Here is a 24173-nt window from a genome sequence, read left to right on the forward strand (position 1 = left end):
CATCCCAGTTTCGGAAATGAACTTCCGAACTGTATCAGAAGTGCATTTTTTTGTTTTTTCATTTGTCTCGTATATTAATCGATTTCGATTGTTTACAGGAACATGTCAGGCAACCAGCCAGCACGCATCAGACAGGGCAGGGAGTCCCAGACTGCGTCGGCTAGACGCGAGCGGGCGGCGGCGCAGCTGGCGTCGACCCAGGGACGGGGCCGGGGACGCCGTGTGCGCGTTCCACAGGACTTGGTGGAGAGTTCATCTGCTTCAGGCTCTAGGAGTAGGCTGGCTCGGGTATCTTCTTCCCGCCAGCGAGAGGAGGAGGATGAGGATGAGGAGGAGGTGATACCGGATGTTGACCCTCCAGTCGGGGAGGAGCAGGAGGAGCAGGAGGTGGATAGCTATCCGGGAGGGCCTTTTGACACTTCCCTGCTGATTCACTACCAGGATCACGTCGCTCGGCGGATCTGGGAGGGAGAGGTATTTTTTTAACTTAGCCGTTTATTTGTCACCATTTTTTATAATTTTACCGTTTATTTCTCGCTTATTTGTTTTTTTTTTAACAGGAGAGAGCCATTGAAAATGGTGAACCACTCCAGGAAGATTTTCGGTCTGTTTAAACCAGCAGCTCAGTGGTTTAACGACCATGTGCGAGGTTCAGGGCTTAGCGGGCTCTGCATGACCGGGTACACCACCATCAGCACCGGCATGCAGGGGGCATTTGTGGAGCGCTGGCACAAGGAGACGTCTTCTTTCCACTTGCCGGTGGGGGAGTTGACGATCACCTTGCATGACGTCCAGTGTCTTCTCCACCTGCCCATCAGGGGGTGGCTGTTGGACCACTCCAGGATCCAGAGGGTCGAGGCCATTGAGTGGATGATGCACTATTTGGGCATGCCGCACGAGGTTGCTCACCTGGAGTGCGTCTCGACTTCTGGGTGTCATGTCCGGTTCAACACACTGAGCCTCTATTTTGAGTTCCACCTGGACGCGGCGGCCGAGGCCGAGCAGGAGGGTAACGACCTATTCAGGGAGTACCACCGCGGCTGCGCTCTCCGGTGCTGGTACATGCATGTGGTAGGCGCTGCATGCTTTGTGGACAAGAGTGCCAGGTACGTCGACGTGGCCTACCTCCGCTATTTCATGGACCTGGATACCGTTCACCAGTGGAACTGGGGGTCAGCTACTCTGGCATATCTCTACCAGAAGCTGAATGAGGCCTCCAACTGGAGGACGAGGCAGTTGGTCGGATCCTGCACACTGCTTACGGTACGTTTTATTTTAATACATTATCGTATTTATTTATTTATATATGTTTCGTATTTAACTTTAATACATTATCTTGTTTCTGTTTCAGAGCTGGATCATCTCCTACTTCTCCCGCATCCACGGCTACCACCTCGATCCTGCGTACGTGGACGCCTTGCCCAGGGCCGCCAGATACGATCTCCAGAGGGGGAACGATGCGGTGGGACCATACCGTGGATACCTGGACCGCACTCTGCACGACGACGTCACCTGGAGGCCGTTCATCGACTACGCTCAGATTGTCCCCTTTGACGGCATTGCACTTTATTCTGGCTGGTTGGCTTGCGGGACCGGCATCATGGTTCGATATCTCCCTGAGCGGTGCATGCGTCAGTTCGGATTCGTGCAGCAGATACCCAGGTCACCCTTTGAGGCTGCTCCCGACACTGTGACCCGAGTGCAGCTCACTGCCATATGGGAGCATTGGGAGGATCATGTGGTACCGCTGGAGTACCGTCTCACTCGGGTCACCCAGGACTGGCACAGTGAGGAGGGATACGTCACATGGTTCTACCGGGTGTCACATCCTCTTCTGAGACCCGACATTCCCGGCGCTCCTAGGCCAGCACACGAGGAGATCCTGGAGAACCAGCAGGCCGAGGATGATCACGCCATTGATCTCATGCCGATCTGCCAGCGGATATCGATGATTGGGCAGGACCCGTTGGATCGAGGTATCGTGGAGCGGGGCGGTCCAGAGGCAGTCGCCGTGATGGAGATGATCGTCACTGATGCGGGCCGTGCGGCGACATACACGCGGCAGAGGAGGTCTCAGGGCGAGAGGTTTAGGCACACCCAGTAGTGGTCGGGTTTATATATTTTTTGTTATCGGATTGTATCTTTAGCACACTATTTTTATTTTTTTCGGTTTGTATATATTATTTTCATCGGATTAGTATTTTTTTTTTGTTTATTTATCATATTAGTATTTTCAGTTTATCTATTGCTTATTTTATTTTGCGTTTACGTTTAATTAAAATGCGAGACTGTTTTAGATAAAACATAAAAAAAACACAGTTTTTGCATAATTCGGAAATGAACTTCCGAAACCCCCAAAAATCTGAACAAAGGTGTTTTCGGAAGTTCATCTCCGAAGACACCCCCCATGAGGTGTTTTCAGAGATGCACTTCCGAATTAAGGAAATTTTTAAAAAAAAAAGCGCTTCGGAAGTTCATTTCCGAAGCAGGGATATTTTGGGATTTTCGCTGGGGGTAACCCCCATAGGGAGGTGGGTAAAGAAAAAATCATCCTAAATTATGGACTTTGAACCTTGATGGGACTTTCAACTGCATATTGTTTGATTAATTAATGTTTTTCTACTCAAAAGCCAATCAAATTACTTTGATTAATTAGTAATACTCTTGATCACATAGTCTTTGTTTAATTATTATCAAAATTGTGTGAGGTTTGTACAAGTGTTATGTCTTTTTCTATAATAATTATAGAGACTGCTAATGGTGGGCAGTGATGTAGTTTATAATGATGAGAAAGTTGGATATATAATTACATGGGGCATAGGTGCATTAACTAAGCAAACACAATGGATATTATTTTTTCTTTTTGTTTTTTATTCAAATTATCCAACTTAATTGAGTTATTCATAACATTTAAATTAAGTCTTTTAATTTGAATAAAGAAATGTTAACAATAAACTTCAGTTCACTTTTGATTTAATCCATTAAATATTAAGCAAACTAAATTAGAATATGTTTAATTATTAAGACTAATAATTGATCATTTGATGTACTCCTATATCAGTCAATATTCAGGCCCACATGATTTGATATTCATCACTCATTGAATAGTTGAGCACTTAGTTTTTGTCCCTTCTCATCCAAATTAAAATTGAATAAGAACATGCACAAGATAAATAAAAAAGGACAAAAGTCCCACAATTGTGCTCACAGTTTCCTTTTCAACAAATTTGTTTGGCCATTTTCTAAGGGTCAAAGCCAACTTAATAGATCATGGAGTAATCTTGTTTTTCTTCTAATTATCTTTGTATTTGAATATAAGTCTTTTTTTTTCTTTTTGTTATCCTCAAAAAAGTTTTTTTTTATCTAAAAAATATCTCTAAATATAAGTCTCTTATTTAAAATTATCGAAATAAATAATTGTCTTTGAAGAAGTATAAGATAAAAAATTCTACTTAATATAAATTTTGTGACGGTTCAAATCGTGGCTAGATCTCTTATTTATTTTTTGTGACGGTTAAAATCGTGACTTGATCTCTTATTTGTTTTTTTTTTCTTTTTTTTAATTCATGACTAATTTGCATAAGTCTAAAACATAAACGATCATATTAAGGATCATATTGAGTATTTATTGAAAAGACTATGTGCATCGTGCTAATCCAAATGCAAGGAATTAAAAAGAAATGCCATGATGAGATGGGACATAACTATGTGAGGAACAAAAGCAATGTTACTAGAAAAATAGGGGCGTTTTCTTATAAAAAAAACTCTCATTCCATGGATGAAAAATGATCATATTCGCATATTTGTTCAAATTTCAAATATGGTTTTAGTGGAATGTTTGGTTATGAGCACTAACACAACTAATGTGTTAGACACTAAGGGAGACTTAATTTGACTTAAAATGACACATCAATCACAAAGTGTTTCACTCTTGAATTGAGGGGGGGGGGGCATAAACAATATCCAGATTTTGAATGCAATTATTAATATCAATGTTATTCAAATCAAGTCTACAAAATTTATATAGCACTCACATGATTGGATAGGGGTGTAATCAAATATCATTTGGACTGGTTTTTTATCTAAAAAAAATATCCAAATTGGTGATATTTTTATCACCACTTACGGTGTGTTTGGTATAAGAGATTATGCAGCGAGAGAGATACAAGAGAAATATCAACTTTTTCTGCTTGGGACACAAGAGAAGTATGGAAGAAAGATTAAATTTTGGTGGGTCCCATCACCTTTTTACTTCTCTTCAAAACAGCGAAGAAAAGAAGAGGAAAGCGTGCTATTTTACTATTTTCCATCAACTAGTCAGAGACCCGTGCTGTCGCCCGGGTGTATTATTTGTGGTGTAGTATTTTTTAAACCATACGAAAAATGTGAAGTAAAGAAGTTTGACCAAATTGTATATATAAAATGAAAATTAAACATTTAAAAAAATGTTTACTAATAAGATATTAGTAGTATGAAAATTAGGTTCAAAGTTAAAATAATGATCCATAAAAAATGTTTAAGATAGGTCAAGAACATGATAGTAAAATAGGGCCAAGTATTGAATTAAATAATTGACGTCCCAACAACAATAGAGAATAACATGGACGATAAATTAAAATAATGATTGATTAAATTAAAATAGATATTATGTTGATAGTGACCCGTGAAATAAAAAAATAAATTATACTATCATGTAATTTTTATAGAGAGTTTACAACATTATCACAATATAATATTATACTATATACTAATAGTATATAAATCAATATATTTATGTTTATATTCATGGTAAGAAAATATTTATAATTTATTTAAAATTATATCATTTTAAATCAACCAATTCAAATTTAGACTCTAAACATACACTTGATTTTGTAAGATACATTACTAAGCATATCCCATAATCATTGCACATATGCAAAGAGTGAGACAGAAATTAGAGGAAATTGAATTTTTCACTTTTTACATTAATAAATATACATTTCCATTTTATCAATCACAAAAGGCTCAGAAATTCTTAGTTACCTAACCTAGAGTTATCATTGCTACAAGCTACACAAATTGATTTAATGTTTACTATATAATTCATCATGATTAAGTTTATCAAAGCAAATGATAAAAATTTTAATTTCGGTAATCCGTGTTCTTGCTAGATTGAGGATTGAGGATGAGACAGTTGTAATAGGAGCTCTCATGGCTATGAGTCACCCAAAGAGTTTGTATGATTCATGATCTAGATAAACTCATCAAATAACTTAGCTGATACCTGTTTATATTTATATTGATAAGACCATAAGACTTGTAGAAGTGCTATTGTTTAGAGTGAATTATACTACTAATTAATACACTTTATGTTTGAGGATTCATAGATAGAAATAGATAAGAACATTTGTTAATTATATTGCTAACTCAGTGCATTATATTTTCAGTGATGATTTGATAAATAATAGATTGTTCAAGAATCAAATACTCACTGACATGCATAAAAATTTCGCAAATTGTTTTAACTATTTGTGTCTCATAAAGTGAAGAAGCCAGCATTTTACTTGAAAATTTTAAAATACAAAACCGTATATTTATCACATGTAGCCAAACAACACAGTTGCAGTAACAGATTCGGAAAAAAATAATTTCGCTGCAGAACAAAATTATGCTGCAGACTCACAGCTACATGAGTTTGATCGATTCAAAATTCCAACAGATATAAAACTACCACCTGAACCAAACTGAATCATATGCGGCGATCAATTCATGATACGCCAACAGCAAAGAGGCAGAAACACACACATGACACAGTGGACCTGCATTGTTATTGTCGTGGTCAATTTTGTTAAATGTGCCATCAGTTTGTATGAAATAGTCCTGCAAAGAACAAATATATTCAGTTTAATGCACCATAATTGTGATCTAAATTAGAAAAGTTTATGAAATATGGGCTTAAGGTAAATATAATAAAAATAAAAAAGAAGCTTTACTACAAGATTACAGCATATGTCTTCATGCTCAAGAGCGCCCCTACATATGTCGCCTACCACACCATTATAAAGAAGATTCCATATACTGACAGTGATTAATTCTCATAACAAAAAAGTGATTAATTCTCATAACAGGAAAAATTGATATCTAGTGGTTATTCATTAAAATGAAAAACACACACATGTTTACACGAACAAACAATTCGGCCAACAAAATTGACAGTACTCCTATCATTATGGAAAAAGTTATAAATAATAAGCTAGAATGCTAGACCGTTAGAAAACAAAGCTAAAAAACTAACATACCTATAACAGCAATAGATTAAATCAAGCTATACCAATTTGGAGGAATAACAACACTATTATCAATTTGCTGTAAATTCATTGCATAGACACTTTCGAGTTTCTGATCAGCAGTCCAAGCTGAGACTTACTCCTTCCGTTCAGCACCCGCATCTCGCAAAGCAGCCAACCTTACCTATTTTTTTTCCAACAAAGGAACACATAATTGTATCACAGTCACATAGAGTTTATGTTTCTTAAACTGAAACATCAAAATAGCAGATGAACAAACTTGGCAAAAGGTTAGGTTTTTCCACATTCAAAACTTAGAATAAACTCAAACACATGTGAGCTATACAGAGAGTTATACAATTAGAACAATAGAACTCAAATGAAACAATTAGAACAGTAGAACTCAAATGAAACAATTACCGAAATTTACGCTGTGATGAAGTTGTCCAAATACGGGGTGTTGTTGGTGATGCTGACTAAGAAACGGTGAATGATACGACCGTGTAACCAACAGTGTAGCAAAGCAGCATTTCACAGTTTAATCGACTTCATAACCTGCACAAAACTTAACAAAAGATGGCAACCCAAAATCTGAACAGAAAAGCCTCGCGAAAATCAACAAAACCGAACTTCATAAACTCAGATTAATTTTGCAGAAAAAACCAATTCAATGCTGAAAAAATAGTAGGCTACAAGAGCAAGAAAGGTAGGCAACAACAGGAACAAATCTATTCAATTTGCAATGGGAAAAGAAATTTGCAAATCGATTTCAAAACATATACTCAAGAACAACAGGTAGTTTTTAGGTAATATATTTTCATTTCAGTTAATATAGAAAATCAACTCAAAGAAACTCATTATAATGTTACCGAATCTACTTCATGATGAATCTGTCCAACTAAATCGAAAACGAAATCAGAAATACACCGAGCCTTTGTTTTCTCTTCCTTTTCAGACAAAGCGAAGAAAAGAAGAGGAAAGCGTGCTATTTTACTATTTTCCATCAATGCCCTTGTTTTTTCAATTCAATATACATAAATGATTATATGATTTGACGAAATGGAAGGGTGGCTGGAAAATAGTGCACTGCAATTTGGAATCACAAAAATAGGAAAACAACATCTAATATGAATAGTTTCTTAAGTTATTAATTAATTAATTAATTAATTAATACTTATTAAAAAAGTATACGGTGTATTTAAAAGTAAGGTAATTTAAGGAAATTAATTACTTGATTTATATAATTAAAATAAAAATAATTTAAATAAATTTTTTGACAAGGTTATTATTGTCATTTTAAAAAGTCCTTCTACTTCTCTCTCTTCTATTTCTCCTCTCTTTATATTATACCAAACAATAACTTAAATCTACTCTATTTCTCATATTTTTCTCTCTTTTCTTATTCTCTCTTCACAACTTCTCTCTTCACAACTTCTCTCCTAAACCAAACACACCCTTAACGTAAAAGTTTAAATAAAATTTAGTTATGAAAATTTACTAGAATTATATTTAGAAACTTAATAATGTGTAATAGGTTTTTTACTTGACCGCAAATGGATAGACATGTGGATTTGATATTTATTTGTGCCATATCTTGTAATTGTGACCATCTCATGTTTAGCTCAAAAAACAGCAGTTAGTTAATGTATCTACATCCTTGTATGCGGCTTTGCACATACTTTTGTAACTCTTATGAATGATAAGAAAACTTTCGGATCTCCGAATTTAATAATTATATTAGACTCCAAATGCATAAGTTTATATAAGTCATGATTTATTTTCGGATGATCTTTATATGCCTTATAATAATAAGAGTCTTTGAACACAGACATATTTTTCACATCAAATTCAAATCAAAATTCAATTGCATAGTTCGAAATCATGAACTTTAATAAATTTGATCAGTTAACCGATCAACAAATTTGATTATAACAATTCCAAAATGAAATTAGAGTAACATGCCTAATTATAAAAGTGGATAGTAAATCAGAAATTCAGAATAAATAATTGTATTTTTAAACCTGTTATTTTACCTGCTAAATATCTAATAATATGGAGATTTTGTCTAAATATTTTTATATCCAAAAAATGGTATTTATGATCCAAACGACGCGCGATCCGTCGTTCGTCAGTATGTGTAATAACGTTACGCGATCCGCCATCCTCCAAAGAGATTTGATGTTTCTTTATCTTTTGACTTTCTTCTTCTGCAAGCTTTCCGAGTGTCAATACATATTTATTAAACTCTTTTATGTAATTTAAAGATTTATACTATAGTTATAATTATTATTTAATTGATAATACTCATATTTAATTTTATGGGAGACGTTTAAAATATTAATTAAGTAATTCAATTATATAAACGGAAATAAGTTACAAATATTTTTATAAACATGAAAAAGTTTACTGTTGATACAATTATTATTATTATAAATTGTAATAAGTTATAAATATTTTTATAATTATATTAGTTGACAACGAGAAATAGACGTATGCGTTTTGGTATGGTGGACTATGCTACTTGATGTTATTGTGATCATGAGGAAACAATTGACCGTCTTCTTTTTTACTGTAGAGAGACGAGTACTATCTGGCAGCAGGTGTTGAATTGGATGGGTATATTTCATAGGCCAAAAGCGTGGACTGAAGAGCTCTAGTGGTTGATTTAGAATTGCAAAGGAAATTCAGTTAGGGCGGATTTACTCAAGCTGGAGATTGCTGAGACTGTATACGGAGTCTGGCATTATAGGAATTTCATTATAGGAATTGCTCAACCTTTGGTACTGTTATAGATAGCTCTAAGGCTAGGAATAGTATTATTGATAAACTTGTATATCGTGGGTGGGGAAAGATGAAGATGAGAGCTCATATAGCCTGCTTAATGCTCTAGATTTTTGTCTTGTCCTCTTGGATAGCTGGACCACTTGGGTCGCTTTGTATTAGTTGTTTTTTTATATAATATATTTTTCTATTATTTCAAAAGAAAAATATAAGTTTTAAATCGTTCGTATTATATCATATTTACAATTTTAACAAATCTACAATATATGACAGCTCCCTGTCAAATTTCAGTTCTAAATGAATATTTACACTGGTATTTTGAAATTTCAGTTCTAAATGAATATTTTCTCTATCTTTTTTGTCTAGGAGAATTTCATAATATTAGTTTAACTCTACAAAATTTATTAAATTTTTAAAATTTTAAATTATTTAATATTTTATTGTATAATTTAAATTAAAAATATAACAAGTTTTTTAAAAAAATGTAAATAATAATAATAATTTTAAATTTATATAAAATTTAGTATGACTGATAATAATATATAATGATAATAATAAAAAATTAAATTAATTGTTTATATTATTTTCTTAGAGATATTTTTGAAATTCAACATATTCTTTCTCTTAAAATTAGACATAAATATGTTTTTATATTTTTTTTTAATAAAAATTACATTGAAGAATCTCACAAACTTAATGAACTTTAAAGTAAATTATAAACTTGGTTATTTTTTAATTAATTGCCCTCTTCAATTTCTCCTTCTTAATTTAATTTTATCAAGTTAGTTTCTACCATAGCATTGGTTTCTAGTCTTCTTATGAAATTGTAGTAGTGGGATAAATAACAGCATGTCTAATAAAACAACATATTTTTTAGTGGATTGTGAAAACATCTGTAAAAAAAATTGACAAACTATCAAAATTTAAAATCAAATTGAGTAAGAAAAAACAAACAAACAATGTTTTACAAAGGAAAAATAGACAGATTAATAGAAATTCTCTCTAATCATAAAAATATAATAAAGTTTCTCTTTTTATTAAAAATAAATTGTAATAGTGAACATAAGTAAATAAATTAAAATTTTCAAAATCAATAAATGAGATGATAAATTAATTAAAACTACTATAAGTAAATAAAAAGTACGAAATAAATTCTTAAATTTATTATAAATTTAAATTTAAATTTGGTTAATTACATTTTAATATCAATATAAGTAATATATGTCACAATTTTAAAAAAATGAAATATATTCTATATATCATAAACTTATTTTTTTTGTTGTTGTTAATTGTAGAAAATAGTTTTTTAATAAAAAATAATTTACTAATTTAATTATTATTATCAATTTTGTTGTAATTTTAAAATTAGTTATTTGTAACATACATAATTAAAAAAACAAATGGTTCAGATTCATTCTCACATTCTCATAATCTCCACCATTTATTTTAAAATCTAATGGTTCAGATTCATTCTCACATTCTCATATAAATATGGCATTCTCATATGATATGTCCTCACTTATTATAAATTTAAATTTAAATTTCATTAATTATGTTTTAATATCAATATAAGTAGTATATGTCATAATTTTAAAAATAAAAAATGAAATAGATCGTATATGTTTTATATAAAAGTTGATATATTTTATATAAAATTTGTAAGTTATTGTAATATATATTTTTTCCATTTATTTATAAATATTTATTTTGTTAAACAATTTTTTTTATAATTATCAATCTTAGATTTTAATACAACAATAATTAAATTATTTATTGGAGAGAATGAAATGATTGTGATTAAATTATAAATAATAAATGGTATTAAAAAATAATTAATGTTATAAAAAATAATATATTATAAATAATTTTATTTCTTTTAATTTTTTTACTTATTTTGTATTTTCATTCAATGTTCAATTATTTTTAAATTGATTTTCAGATTTTTTATTTAAACTTATTAATTGATTGCTACATTATAACCTGATATAAATTATAGTAAAAATATATATTTACAGTATTTATGATGTCAGGTGAGTGATATGTGTAAGTTTTAATAAGCAATTTGTTCTTCTATCTCTCTTAAACCTGATCTATTTCTTCAATCATGGCCTTGTTGAAGGATATTTCATTATCCAATAGAACTATCTCAATGAAGATTGAAAAAAAAATCAATTTGACCACGAATAGAATTCAATCTTTTGTAGAAGTTAGCATGTCTCGGCGCTGAAACCGCATCCTACACACCGTTAGACAAAACAATAAACACATTGAATCCACAAACATCAAACACAACATATAACTAAATAAAGAATTAAATCGAAACAAATTTAGATTTCAATAAACATAAACACAAATACACAATTACATACCCTTTATGCATTTCCATATATAATCACAAAACGACATCAACAACGTCACCTGTATAGCCAATTGACCATGACCATTCTATAAAAAAACTCAATTCCAATAAATTTACATTTTACAGACAAAAAAAACTCCTACCATATCATAAATAAAGATATTATAAGTATAAAAATACATGTGATGTTACATGATAAATAGTTCCCTGCATGCAACTTTATTTTAAGTTTCATATATAACTTTCATAAAAAATTGCAATAGGAAAAATATGAATATTCTGAAAAAGCTTGCCTTAATTACACGTCCTTGACCAGTAACATTGTCGATGATATCAGCATCAAACATCTTAGAGGGAGGAAAATATCGAGGTTAGGTGTAGATTGGAGATGAACGGACATAAAAATTGCATCAATTATAAAAAATCACCACTCATCAATTATCGTTTTAAACAAGAAGGGAAAATATTACAAAAACATCGCAGTCCAAAACACACAAACCTTAACTAATTTAACATATAGTCAAACGAATTGCAACACAAAATACTAACCCTTCTAAGCTATTGAAACGAAATCATCTTTTATAACCTTGAATCGATTCAGTAGAGAGGAAAGAAGAGTCGAAATTTTATATCTAATCTCCTCATTGAAAGATCCATGGGTGGAGTTGTCCTGCAATTGTAAAACATTCCATCAGAAAATAGATTAAATAGGTTACCAACGTCGAAACGGGTAATGGTGGATTGGGTTTACTTTGGTTGTTATTGAGTGGTTTTCCATAAATATTTTTCCGATGCGCCGAGAGTCAAAGTTTTGTGGGTGTTGGCTAGCTTAGAACAACATGAAACATTTAAATTAGTCTCAATACACTCTCAAACCTATTGTATAATACTTTCCATCCTATTTAAATTTGTTTTCACTTTTTAAATATATTAAGTAACTAAATAATTAATATTTTAGGATAATACATAGATCAAATACATTATATATTTAATAGATTAAAAAACTTAAAAGTATTTTCTAGAGAGGTTATGTATGAGCTAGGTAAGTGTTTAATTAAAAACTCCATTGAAGATTCATAATAATGAAACCATGATACTACTCCACTAGTTGGATTATTTTGAATTCAAATCCAGATTTTGGAATTGTAAAATGAAAGAAGGGAATTACTACCAAGAAATTCCCAAAAGAATTTAGCTAAAAGTCCATTCCCTCTTCTTCTTCTTTTTTGAGAAAATTGCACTAACCTCAATCATTGCTGTTCAGCAACATTGTAAAAATGGGCCAGGGATCCGTTAAAGTATCTTTTATTCTTTAAGAGCATCTCCAATGGTGCAATTGATTTTTGGGTTCTTTGTGGGATCAATTAAGTCTCGTCATCTTGAAGCAACTCATTCCATTTTAACTCCAATGGTGCAATTCTAAAGAACTGATATTAGGTCCCACAACTTTATTTTATATATTAATATTTTATTTCTATTAAATTTTATTTTAATTTAAAAAATAAAAAATTTATATAAAAAAATGAAAAATTAAATTATATAAGCGAAATAAAAAATTTAAATTTTTATAAAACTAGTAAATTAAAATTATAAGTGAAATTTATGTGATAAAAAATCAATATATTTAATTAATTATAAGTGAAATATAAAAAAAAAATAATTTTTATTGAAAAATGAGTCACTATGTTGCTTCAACATACAATAGATTTCCACTCTGGCGGACTCCAATAACAAATTTTTCAAAAAACTTGGTTCGTTCATTGAAGAACTTGTAAAGAACCTCCTTTGGAGGTGTGGTCTAATAGAGCTGGAGGTTACTAACTTACTACTATGATTGCATCCTATAAATAGAGCTAAATTTAATAATATAGATTACTGCAGGTTACAATAACTGTTTAATAAAGTGCTTATTGTCGCCTACATTTAAAATTGTAGAGTACTATATTTTGGCTTAGAAGTAACGATTCCTTCTAAGATCTAAGCATGGGAGAAGAAAATTAACCAATTTTATAATCCTAAATCTTTGGTATATGTTGCTCACAGGTGCATGCTTTAGCTACTCCATTCGTCTCAACTTCCTTTAAAATGTTTTCTTTAATAAAATTATATTTAGAAAATCATTTAAAGGGTAATAAAATCTAGTTGTCTCGTTTTTTTAATGTTGTTGTTTTTCTTCTTATAATATCAATAAAGTGTTCTATATAAGTAATCACCACCATTGGCATCACCAAAGCCGGTTCAAACTATCTAAACTAGGGTTTTAAGTTTAAAAAATTGAGTAAAGAAATCTCATAAAGAGTGATTAAATTAGAGAGATGTAAAATAAATTTGAGAAGACCTATTTAAAAAAACTCCAATTTAAATTATTGGTTTTAGCTGAATTACCGGATTCACAAATATATAAGTAATTAATGGAAAAAACTCTAATTTAAAAAAAAAAAAAATTCTTTGGCTACCTCCCAACCTTCTATCCCACCTCTGGTGAAAAACCCAAAGTACCCCTGACTTCGGAAATGCATCTCCGAAATGCAAGAAAAAGGTGTTTTCGGAGATGCATCTCCGAAAGCGCCTTTTTTTTTGAAAAAATTGTTTTATTTCGGAAGTTCATTTCCGAAAACAGCATTTCGGAAGTTCATTTCCGAAATACTGGGCGTTTTGCAGATTAAGCAAAACAGCCCCCCTCCCCATTCATTTACCCTAATCTTCTTCCAAACTCATCCTCTTTCAAAATTTCTGCAACAAGCAAGTGTGAAGTCAAATAGATTGCCAAAGTCTTCTTCCAATCTCAACCTAAATAATCTCAAACACTAATTGGTAAGTTTATCATTTTATTTCAATTTTTAGATCCATTATTCATTACTCTATTAGGGTGTTTAGAAATTGAAAAAATCACATTAAGATAGGTTGGTACTGATATTAGGTTGTTTAGTAGGCATAAAAGTAGTTTTGATTTAGGATTTTGGGGTCTGCCATTGGAGGTTGCAGAGAACTTCTGCGCAGGGGTGTTTCGGAAGTTCATTTCCGAAAACACCTCCATTCCCAGTTTCGGAAATGAACTTCCGAACTGTATCAGAAGTGCAATTTTTTTTAGTTTTTTCGGTTGTCTCGCATATTAATCGATTTCAACTGTTTACAGGAACATGTCAGACAACCAACCAGCATGCATCAGACAGGGTAGAGAGACCCAGACTGCGTCGGCTAGAAGCGAGCGGGCGGCGGCGCAGCTGGCGTCGACACAGGGACGGGGGCAGGGCCGGGGACGACGTGTGCGAGTTCCCGTGGATATGGGCGAGGGTACCTCCTCATCTGGATCTAGGAGTAGGCTGGCTCGGGTATCTTCTTCCCGCCAGCGAGAGGAGGAGGAGGAGGAGGAGGCGGAGGGGGTACCGGATGTTGACTCTCCACCCGGGGAGGACGATGAGCAGGAGGATAGCTATCCGGGAGGGCCCATTGACACTTCCGTGCTGATATCCTACCGCGACCATGTAACATCCCGATATTATTTAATATTTTTATTAATTATATTAGTAATTATATTATTTGGTGTTTTTAATAATTATTTGTTTAATTTAGTCATTTATGATGTTTATTGAAATTTTTGCGTTTTGGGACGATTTAGTCGGTATTAGTTCGGGATAGCGGATCAATATTTAATCGAAAATTTTAATATTTTTAGTATTAAAAATATTAATGAGTTAATATTTAGCGTTTTGAGAATTTTCCGAGTAGTTAAGATTAGACCGGAAATATGAGACATTGAGTTATTAGAGGATTTTATCCGTATTTATTTTATTATATTATATTATTTTACTTGGTGTGTTAAATAATTATTTAATTATTATGAGATATAATAGTTAATTAAATTAATTAACTTTGTGTGTATTGGTGTTTATTTAATTTATTGAACTAAATAGAGATATTAAGAGGTTATATTTAATTGGGCCTAATTATTAGTAGTAGAAATAAATTGGGGGTGCTAATTATTAAGCCCAATAGACAAGATGTTAGTAAAGGGGTTTTGTGAGAGTGAGGAAATGACATTTTCATTTGGTCATTTTTGCTGAGAAGAGAAAGAGGGGAAGAAGAATAAGAGAGGAACAAAGAGCAAAACCTAGGGTTTGAAGAAATTCAAGAGGTAAGGGGGAGAATCCTTATTATTATGGGTTAGTATGATTGGGTTAATGGGTAGATTAACATGATTAGGTGTTGGTGTAGGAAATAGAAATTGAATTTTGAAATAATGTGAAATTCTATGCGGACTGGAAATGGAAGAAAAAATGAAGGAAAAATGTTGAAAGAGTGGTCTATGTATAGCTAATGTCGCTCGGCATTATGCCCATGACAGCGGCAGTACCCTCTTATGCCAAGATATTGCGTTTCTATGCTACTTCATTGGTTCTGTTATTTTGGTTTTCATCTCATTGTATGTTGTTTCATTATTTTATACTATTACTTTATGAACATACATACCACTTAAGCATAAGATTTCCATTCCATGTTGTTTCTAATGTGTTCATTTATTTTGTTTTCTTGCAATGTGTATTGTGCCATTTCTATTATCCATATTGGCACATAAGCTACTTAATGTGTTTTCGTTTACAGCATATATACATGGTGCCCTGCTATTTGTTCTTTTATGTTTCTATACATGTGCCATGATTGCCTTACATGTTCTCATACTAGTATTTAAGATACATAATATATAATGAGATACTAGAAGTGAACACCCCACTCATCCATTATATTTTCATTTCTTGTGTTATCTTACTGTGTGCTATTTGTTCTCTTCCATATTTCTAATCATGTTTCTTAAAATATATACATAGTGGTATATTATGATGTAAATGATTCATGATTATAAGGTGATATATAATAGCACAATATAATGGAAATAAAACAGTAGGATGATGGAATTGTGAAACACTAGCAAATTTTGAAAAATAATGAAATGTAAAACAGTCTCGTTTGATCGAAATAGCGGAATTAAGCGGTATAATTAGTTATCCGAAATTTGATGAAAATTTACGTGGTAGCTAAGTTTAATTAGTAGATTAACATGGTAATGTTATTTTGTTGAAATGTGATATTTACGAACCGACCAAAATAGTGTGGATTTATATATCTTTTGTATTAAATATTAGTTTTAGGAATAGAAAATGAATTAGTAACTTAGAATAAATGAAGTGTAATTATTAATTAGTTGATTTAATTAATATTTAAATTAATTGCAATGAGTTTAATTGATTGGAATATACTTAAAGTTTGATCAATTATTCGGTTTGTCGGTAAATTACGGTATTTTGAGGATTTGTCCGAAATTGTGTTTTGTCTTGAATATGTATGTTGAGAAATATATATTTCCATGCCAATGATGTTGTGCTAATATTGATTCTCTGTGAGTAGTTAGCTAATATTAATTCTAATGATTAATTGCTTGATGTTGAAAGTGTGTGTTCATGTATAATTGGCAAAATGAGAATTTAACATGAGATAGTATGGTTACTAGTGTTAATTGGATTGTGTGAATCGTAATTGATTAATTGGCCTCTTATATGTTAATGATGTGTGTGTATTGTGAATGTTGTGTACAATTGGTGGATAATTCATAGAGTGAATTATTGTGATATGCTAAATATTAAGATGGTAGAGATGATCTTAATTGCATATGTTTGATTAACATTGTACATACATTCATATCATGGTGTGCCTTGAAACAAAGGTGGTTTGCTTTGAAACAAAAGCGAGGCTTAGATTCTAGAGTGAATCGGAAGCGGTAAACTATATGTTTACATTTTGGTGGGCTTTGGTCTTGTCCGGATCGGAAGCGTGGCTTGGATTCTAGATATTGAATCGGAAAGCGGTGAAACATTGGGTTCACATTGCGGTACCACATGCATAGCGTCACATATCTTGCATTGAGTCACATTAGAATTATGCGATAATTGATTATGTGAAGTTGATGTAGTTGTGATGTGTGTATGAGCTTGATAATTGAAATGAGTGATGTTTGAATGCATATTTGATTAAATGTGTGAATATGTGATAATTATGGTTGTGTGCGTAATTGAGAATATAATATTGGAATTGAAATATTATACTCTTTATACTTGTTGTATACTTGATAACACGTGAAATATCGATCAATTATTATTATCTACATGGCTATACATAGTGTGATTAATTACTTGAATTGTTGATTTAACCATTGTATCTTATTATACTTTCTTCATAATGATTCGTATTCTCACCCTTCTGTTTTAATGTTGCCCTCGTTTGGCGACATGCAGGTTCTGGAGTTAGTAGTTCGCGTGTGATCTTAGTCGGAGTTTCTTCTGAGTTTTTGGAGATTAGGTAGTAAGTCGATGCTCTGGTCATGTAACACTGGGTAGACTAGTTATTTGAACTCATGTTTCTATTCCGTTATGTATTACGCTTGATTTGAGAACCTGTTATGTTATTACTTGTTGTTTGATAGGCTCTTAAGCCAAATATTCCGAATTATGTTTTAATTTATGTTGATATGATTATTGAGACTTGATCATGGTATGGGACATGGATCATTTTATGAAACACATGAGTATTTAGTAGTTTCCGCTGTGAATGCATATTCTGGATAAAATATGATTAATTAAGAAGTGTTATTTGAAATGACCAGGTGTATCATATATTGTAGATAAATGATGTCGGTTTTTAAAAGCTTTTAGTTTTTGAAAACATCGATGTGACACCCTTTTGAATTATATGCATGCTTATTCTCTGATTATATGCTTATTTATTTTGGGGTATAAAAGGGGTGTTACATTAGTGGTATCAGAGCATGGTCGACCAGTTGGTCAATAGGCGTTAATGTTGTCTAATCCTGTTGTATTTGATTTGTGTATCTGACACAATCGATACTGTTTTGCCTGTTTGGTTGTTGGATGTCTTAGGATAATGACTGCAGGAAGGAATGGTAACATTAATGTTGAGGCAGTGATGAGGTGGACTAGTGCGATTGGACAAGAGCTGCAAGAGAATGTCGGTTATGGAGGAAAGGATGAGTTCTGTGCTTTTGGAGACTTTCAAAGGTGCAACCCGCCGATCTTTGAAGGAATATATGGACCGGACAAAGCACAGGCATGGATGAGAGAAATGGAGAAGATATTTCAAGTCATGAGTTGTACTGATGTACAGAAGGTACAATTTGGTACTCACATGCTGACGAAAGGAGCCGAGGATTGGTGGAGTAATACTGTGCGGAGATTTGATGAGGAAGGTATTGAAGTTACTTGGAATCTTTTCCGTGATGCATTTTTGGAAAACTATTTTCCAGAAGTGTGCGTGGAAAGAAAGAAGTGAGAGATCTGGAATTGAAACAAGAAAGAGAATAATTCTGTGGGAAATCGTATGATGACATGAGGAAACAATATGGTTTTGGCAAGAAGGCAAGCAGGGGAGGAGCTTTTACTCCGATTAAGTGCTACAGGTGTGGCGATATGGGTCACAAAACTGTTGATTGTGGAGTTGGTTCGAGTAGGATTTGCCACAGTTGTGGTGAGCAAGGACACAATTGTGCCATGTGTGACAAGCCAAAGAAGGAGCAAGCGAAAGGAAAAGTGTTTGCGTTGTCTGGTGCTGAGGCCACTGCTAAGGAGAAGCTAATTTGAGGTACGTGCTTTATTATTGATAATGGTGCAACGCATACTTTCATTCTTTGGATTGTGCTATCAGATTGGATCTTGTTTTATCTATTACGCGTAGAAGTATGGTTATTGATACTCTTGCTATGAGTTTTGTTCTACTTCTTTGTGTGTTGAATTCTCCGTTGAGCATTTTTGGTAGAGATTTTGAAATTGACTTAGTTTGTCTCTGTGAGTTTAATTTGATGAGAATATTGATTTGAGTTGTTTGGAGTTAAATCGAGTAATTGTAACCTCATGAGAGATCTTGGATCTCGGTAGTTTAGGTAGTTTTGAATACAAGATTTGAAGGAATGATATTGTAGTTTAGTAATGAAGGTTTATGTTTCATTATGATTGTCGACTGTCTATCGACAAATTGAGGACTTGATCACCCTTAATCTATTGTTGATAGGAGACGAGGTCGTAATTGGACGAGATAGACTTGTCTTACTAATTTTGTAGGGTGTAAAATAACTAGGAAGAAGTTGAAGGGTCAAGTTGAGGTGTTATATGACAAGAGGTTCATTCGTCTGGGTGTGTAGCCGTAAGGTTGCGCTTGTTTTGTCGATTAAGAAGAAAGAAGGTTCCCTGAGGTAACATTTCTTGAGGATTTAATTCTAAGAGGCAAGATGATCATGTTGAACATTAAGGATTGTGTCATCGATGTTGAAAGAGAAGAGGTTATATGCGAAGTTTTCTGAATGCGGGCTTTGGTTAAAGGAAGAGATCTTCTTTAGGTTTGTGATTTCGAGCTGAGGTGGGTTGATGCAGATATCGACAAGTGGTAGTTATACTTCAAGGCAACTTAAAGTTCAAGAAAGGAATTATTCAATGTATGAATGGATGTTATCCGCCGTTGGGTTTGTTTTGAAACTTAAGAGGCATTATTGTTTGGATCGAGATTTGAGGTGTGTAGTGACTACAAGAATTGAATATGAGGAAAACAAGGCGAGTTGAATTTCGAAGGATTATGATTTTGGATTGAATTACCATTCTGGAAAAGCGAATGTTGTAATTGGTGCATTGAGTAGGAAATCATTGCATATGTCTATGTCAATGATTCGAGAATTAAAGATGTTGGAATAATTTAGAAACTTGAGTTTGGTTTGTGAGACGAAGTCTTCGTGTGTTAAGTTTGGTATGTTGAAGTTTACTTGTGGTATTCTTGACGAGGTTAGAGAGGTTCAAAAATTTGGATTTAGAATTAGTTGACAAGATGACATTGATGAAGCAAGGAAAAAGGTAATAACTTTCGAATTGATGAGAATAGTGTCATGATCGAGTTTGTATTTTTGATGTTTCAGATTTGAGAAAGAGAATTTTTGGATGAAGGGCATCATAATGGTTTGAGTATACGTCATGATGCTACTAAAATGTATCAATATTTGAGGAAAATGTTTAGTGGTAAAGTATGAAGAGGGATATAGCGGAATTGTGTATTTGAGTTGGACTTGTCAAAAACCGTTTAGTTGGTGCAACAGTTATCCTATTCGAGTGGAAGTGAGATAGTATCTCTATGGATTTTGTTTCGGGTTGCTGAGAACATCGAGTAATTGTGAAGTGATTTGGGTCATTGTGGATAGGTTGACGAGATGCGCTTATTTTATTCTAGTGAGGATGGATTATCGGATGGAGAGACTTGCTAAATTTGGCATCGAGAGAACGGTGTGTTTGCATGGTATTTCATCCGAGTATTGGATTGGTATCCTTGGAAGCTTGTATGGTTGAAGATGTGGAACGTTTTGTATTGGTATGAATCGGAAGAGAGTAAGTGTGGCTTTGGTGTCGAAATGGTTGTGACAATTGAATTTTCGAGGACGAAAATATTCTAAGTGGGAGAGAGTTGTAACATCCCGATATTATTTAATATTTTTATTAATTATATTAGTAATTATATTATTTGGTGTTTTTAATAATTATTTGTTTAATTTAGTCATTTATGATGTTTATTGAAATTTTTGCGTTTTGGGACGATTTAGTCGGTATTAGTTCGGGATAGCGGATCAATATTTAATCGAAAATTTTAATATTTTTAGTATTAAAAATATTAATGAGTTAATATTTAGCATTTTGAGAATTTTCCGAGTAGTTAAGATTAGACCGGAAATATGAGACATTGAGTTATTAGAGGATTTTATCCGTATTTATTTTATTATATTATATTATTTTACTTGGTGTGTTAAATAATTATTTAATTATTATGAGATATAATAGTTAATTAAATTAATTAACTTTGTGTGTATTGGTGTTTATTTAATTTATTGAACTAAATAGAGATATTAAGAGGTTATATTTAATTGGGCCTAATTATTAGTAGTAGAAATAAATTGGGGGTGCTAATTATTAAGCCCAATAGACAAGATGTTAGTAAAGGGGTTTTGTGAGAGTGAGGAAATGACATTTTCATTTGGTCATTTTTGCTGAGAAGAGAAAGAGGGGAAGAAGAATAAGAGAGGAACAAAGAGCAAAACCTAGGGTTTGAAGAAATTCAAGAGGTAAGGGGGAGAATCCTTATTATTATGGGTTAGTATGATTGGGTTAATGGGTAGATTAACATGATTAGGTGTTGGTGTAGGAAATAGAAATTGAATTTTGAAATAATGTGAAATTCTATGCGGACTGGAAATGGAAGAAAAAATGAAGGAAAAATGTTGAAAGAGTGGTCTATGTATAGCTAATGTCGCTCGGCATTATGCCCATGACAGCGGCAGTACCCTCTTATGCCAAGATATTGCGTTTCTATGCTACTTCATTGGTTCTGTTATTTTGGTTTTCATCTCATTGTATGTTGTTTCATTATTTTATACTATTACTTTATGAACATACATACCACTTAAGCATAAGATTTCCATTCCATGTTGTTTCTAATGTGTTCATTTATTTTGTTTTCTTGCAATGTGTATTGTGCCATTTCTATTATCCATATTGGCACATAAGCTACTTAATGTGTTTTCGTTTACAGCATATATACATGGTGCCCTGCTATTTGTTCTTTTATGTTTCTATACATGTGCCATGATTGCCTTACATGTTCTCATACTAGTATTTAAGATACATAATATATAATGAGATACTAGAAGTGAACACCCCACTCATCCATTATATTTTCATTTCTTGTGTTATCTTACTGTGTGCTATTTGTTCTCTTCCATATTTCTAATCATGTTTCTTAAAATATATACATAGTGGTATATTATGATGTAAATGATTCATGATTATAAGGTGATATATAATAGCACAATATAATGGAAATAAAACAGTAGGATGATGGAATTGTGAAACACTAGCAAATTTTGAAAAATAATGAAATGTAAAACAGTCTCGTTTGATCGAAATAGCGGAATTAAGCGGTATAATTAGTTATCCGAAATTTGATGAAAATTTACGTGATAGCTAAGTTTAATTAGTAGATTAACATGGTAATGTTATTTTGTTGAAATGTGATATTTACGAACCGACCAAAATAGTGTGGATTTATATATCTTTTGTATTAAATATTAGTTTTAGGAATAGAAAATGAATTAGTAACTTAGAATAAATGAAGTGTAATTATTAATTAGTTGATTTAATTAATATTTAAATTAATTGCAATGAGTTTAATTGATTGGAATATACTTAAAGTTTGATCAATTATTCGGTTTGTCGGTAAATTACGGTATTTTGAGGATTTGTCCGAAATTGTGTTTTGTCTTGAATATGTATGTTGAGAAATATATATTTCCATGCCAATGATGTTGTGCTAATATTGATTCTCTGTGAGTAGTTAGCTAATATTAATTCTAATGATTAATTGCTTGATGTTGAAAGTGTGTGTTCATGTATAATTGGCAAAATGAGAATTTAACATGAGATAGTATGGTTACTAGTGTTAATTGGATTGTGTGAATCGTAATTGATTAATTGGCCTCTTATATGTTAATGATGTGTGTGTATTGTGAATGTTGTGTACAATTGGTGGATAATTCATAGAGTGAATTATTGTGATATGCTAAATATTAAGATGGTAGAGATGATCTTAATTGCATATGTTTGATTAACATTGTACATACATTCATATCATGGTGTGCCTTGAAACAAAGGTGGTTTGCTTTGAAACAAAAGCGAGGCTTAGATTCTAGAGTGAATCGGAAGCGGTAAACTATATGTTTACATTTTGGTGGGCTTTGGTCTTGTCCGGATCGGAAGCGTGGCTTGGATTCTAGATATTGAATCGGAAAGCGGTGAAACATTGGGTTCACATTGCGGTACCACATGCATAGCGTCACATATCTTGCATTGAGTCACATTAGAATTATGCGATAATTGATTATGTGAAGTTGATGTAGTTGTGATGTGTGTATGAGCTTGATAATTGAAATGAGTGATGTTTGAATGCATATTTGATTAAATGTGTGAATATGTGATAATTATGGTTGTGTGCGTAATTGAGAATATAATATTGGAATTGAAATATTATACTCTTTATACTTGTTGTATACTTGATAACACGTGAAATATCGATCAATTATTATTATCTACATGGCTATACATAGTGTGATTAATTACTTGAATTGTTGATTTAACCATTGTATCTTATTATACTTTCTTCATAATGATTCGTATTCTCACCCTTCTGTTTTAATGTTGCCCTCGTTTGGCGACATGCAGGTTCTGGAGTTAGTAGTTCGCGTGTGATCTTAGTCGGAGTTTCTTCTGAGTTTTTGGAGATTAGGTAGTAAGTCGATGCTCTGGTCATGTAACACTGGGTAGACTAGTTATTTGAACTCATGTTTCTATTCCGTTATGTATTACGCTTGATTTGAGAACCTGTTATGTTATTACTTGTTGTTTGATAGGCTCTTAAGCCAAATATTCCGAATTATGTTTTAATTTATGTTGATATGATTATTGAGACTTGATCATGGTATGGGACATGGATCATTTTATGAAACACATGAGTATTTAGTAGTTTCCGCTGTGAATGCATATTCTGGATAAAATATGATTAATTAAGAAGTGTTATTTGAAATGACCAGGTGTATCATATATTGTAGATAAATGATGTCGGTTTTTAAAAGCTTTTAGTTTTTGAAAACATCGATGTGACACCCTTTTGAATTATAT

At 32.4% G+C, this 24173-nt stretch overlaps 1 protein-coding gene and 2 long non-coding RNA genes across 3 annotated transcripts; all 3 read left to right on the forward strand.

The window, feature by feature from the left end:
- Positions 1-592: 592 nt before the first annotated feature.
- On the forward strand, positions 593-2251 carry LOC131600186 (protein MAIN-LIKE 1-like). Its single transcript, XM_058872385.1, has 2 exons — positions 593-1263; positions 1352-2251. The coding sequence occupies exons 1-2, from the start codon at positions 673-675 to the stop codon at positions 2102-2104; spliced, it is 1344 nt and encodes a 447-aa protein (XP_058728368.1). The 5' UTR covers positions 593-672; the 3' UTR covers positions 2105-2251.
- Positions 2252-15462: 13211 nt separating this feature from the next.
- LOC131600187 (uncharacterized) lies at positions 15463-17979 on the forward strand. The gene is made up of 2 exons (XR_009283050.1): positions 15463-15544; positions 17697-17979. It is a non-coding gene; the product is annotated as an uncharacterized LOC131600187 (long non-coding RNA).
- A 3504-nt stretch (positions 17980-21483) lies between these two features.
- On the forward strand, positions 21484-24000 carry LOC131600188 (uncharacterized). The gene is made up of 2 exons (XR_009283051.1): positions 21484-21565; positions 23718-24000. It is a non-coding gene; the product is annotated as an uncharacterized LOC131600188 (long non-coding RNA).
- Positions 24001-24173: the final 173 nt, after the last annotated feature.

Source organism: Vicia villosa, linkage group LG4 (assembly GCF_029867415.1).
Source record: "Vicia villosa cultivar HV-30 ecotype Madison, WI linkage group LG4, Vvil1.0, whole genome shotgun sequence".
In the NCBI taxonomy this organism is placed as follows: Eukaryota; Viridiplantae; Streptophyta; class Magnoliopsida; order Fabales; family Fabaceae; genus Vicia; species Vicia villosa.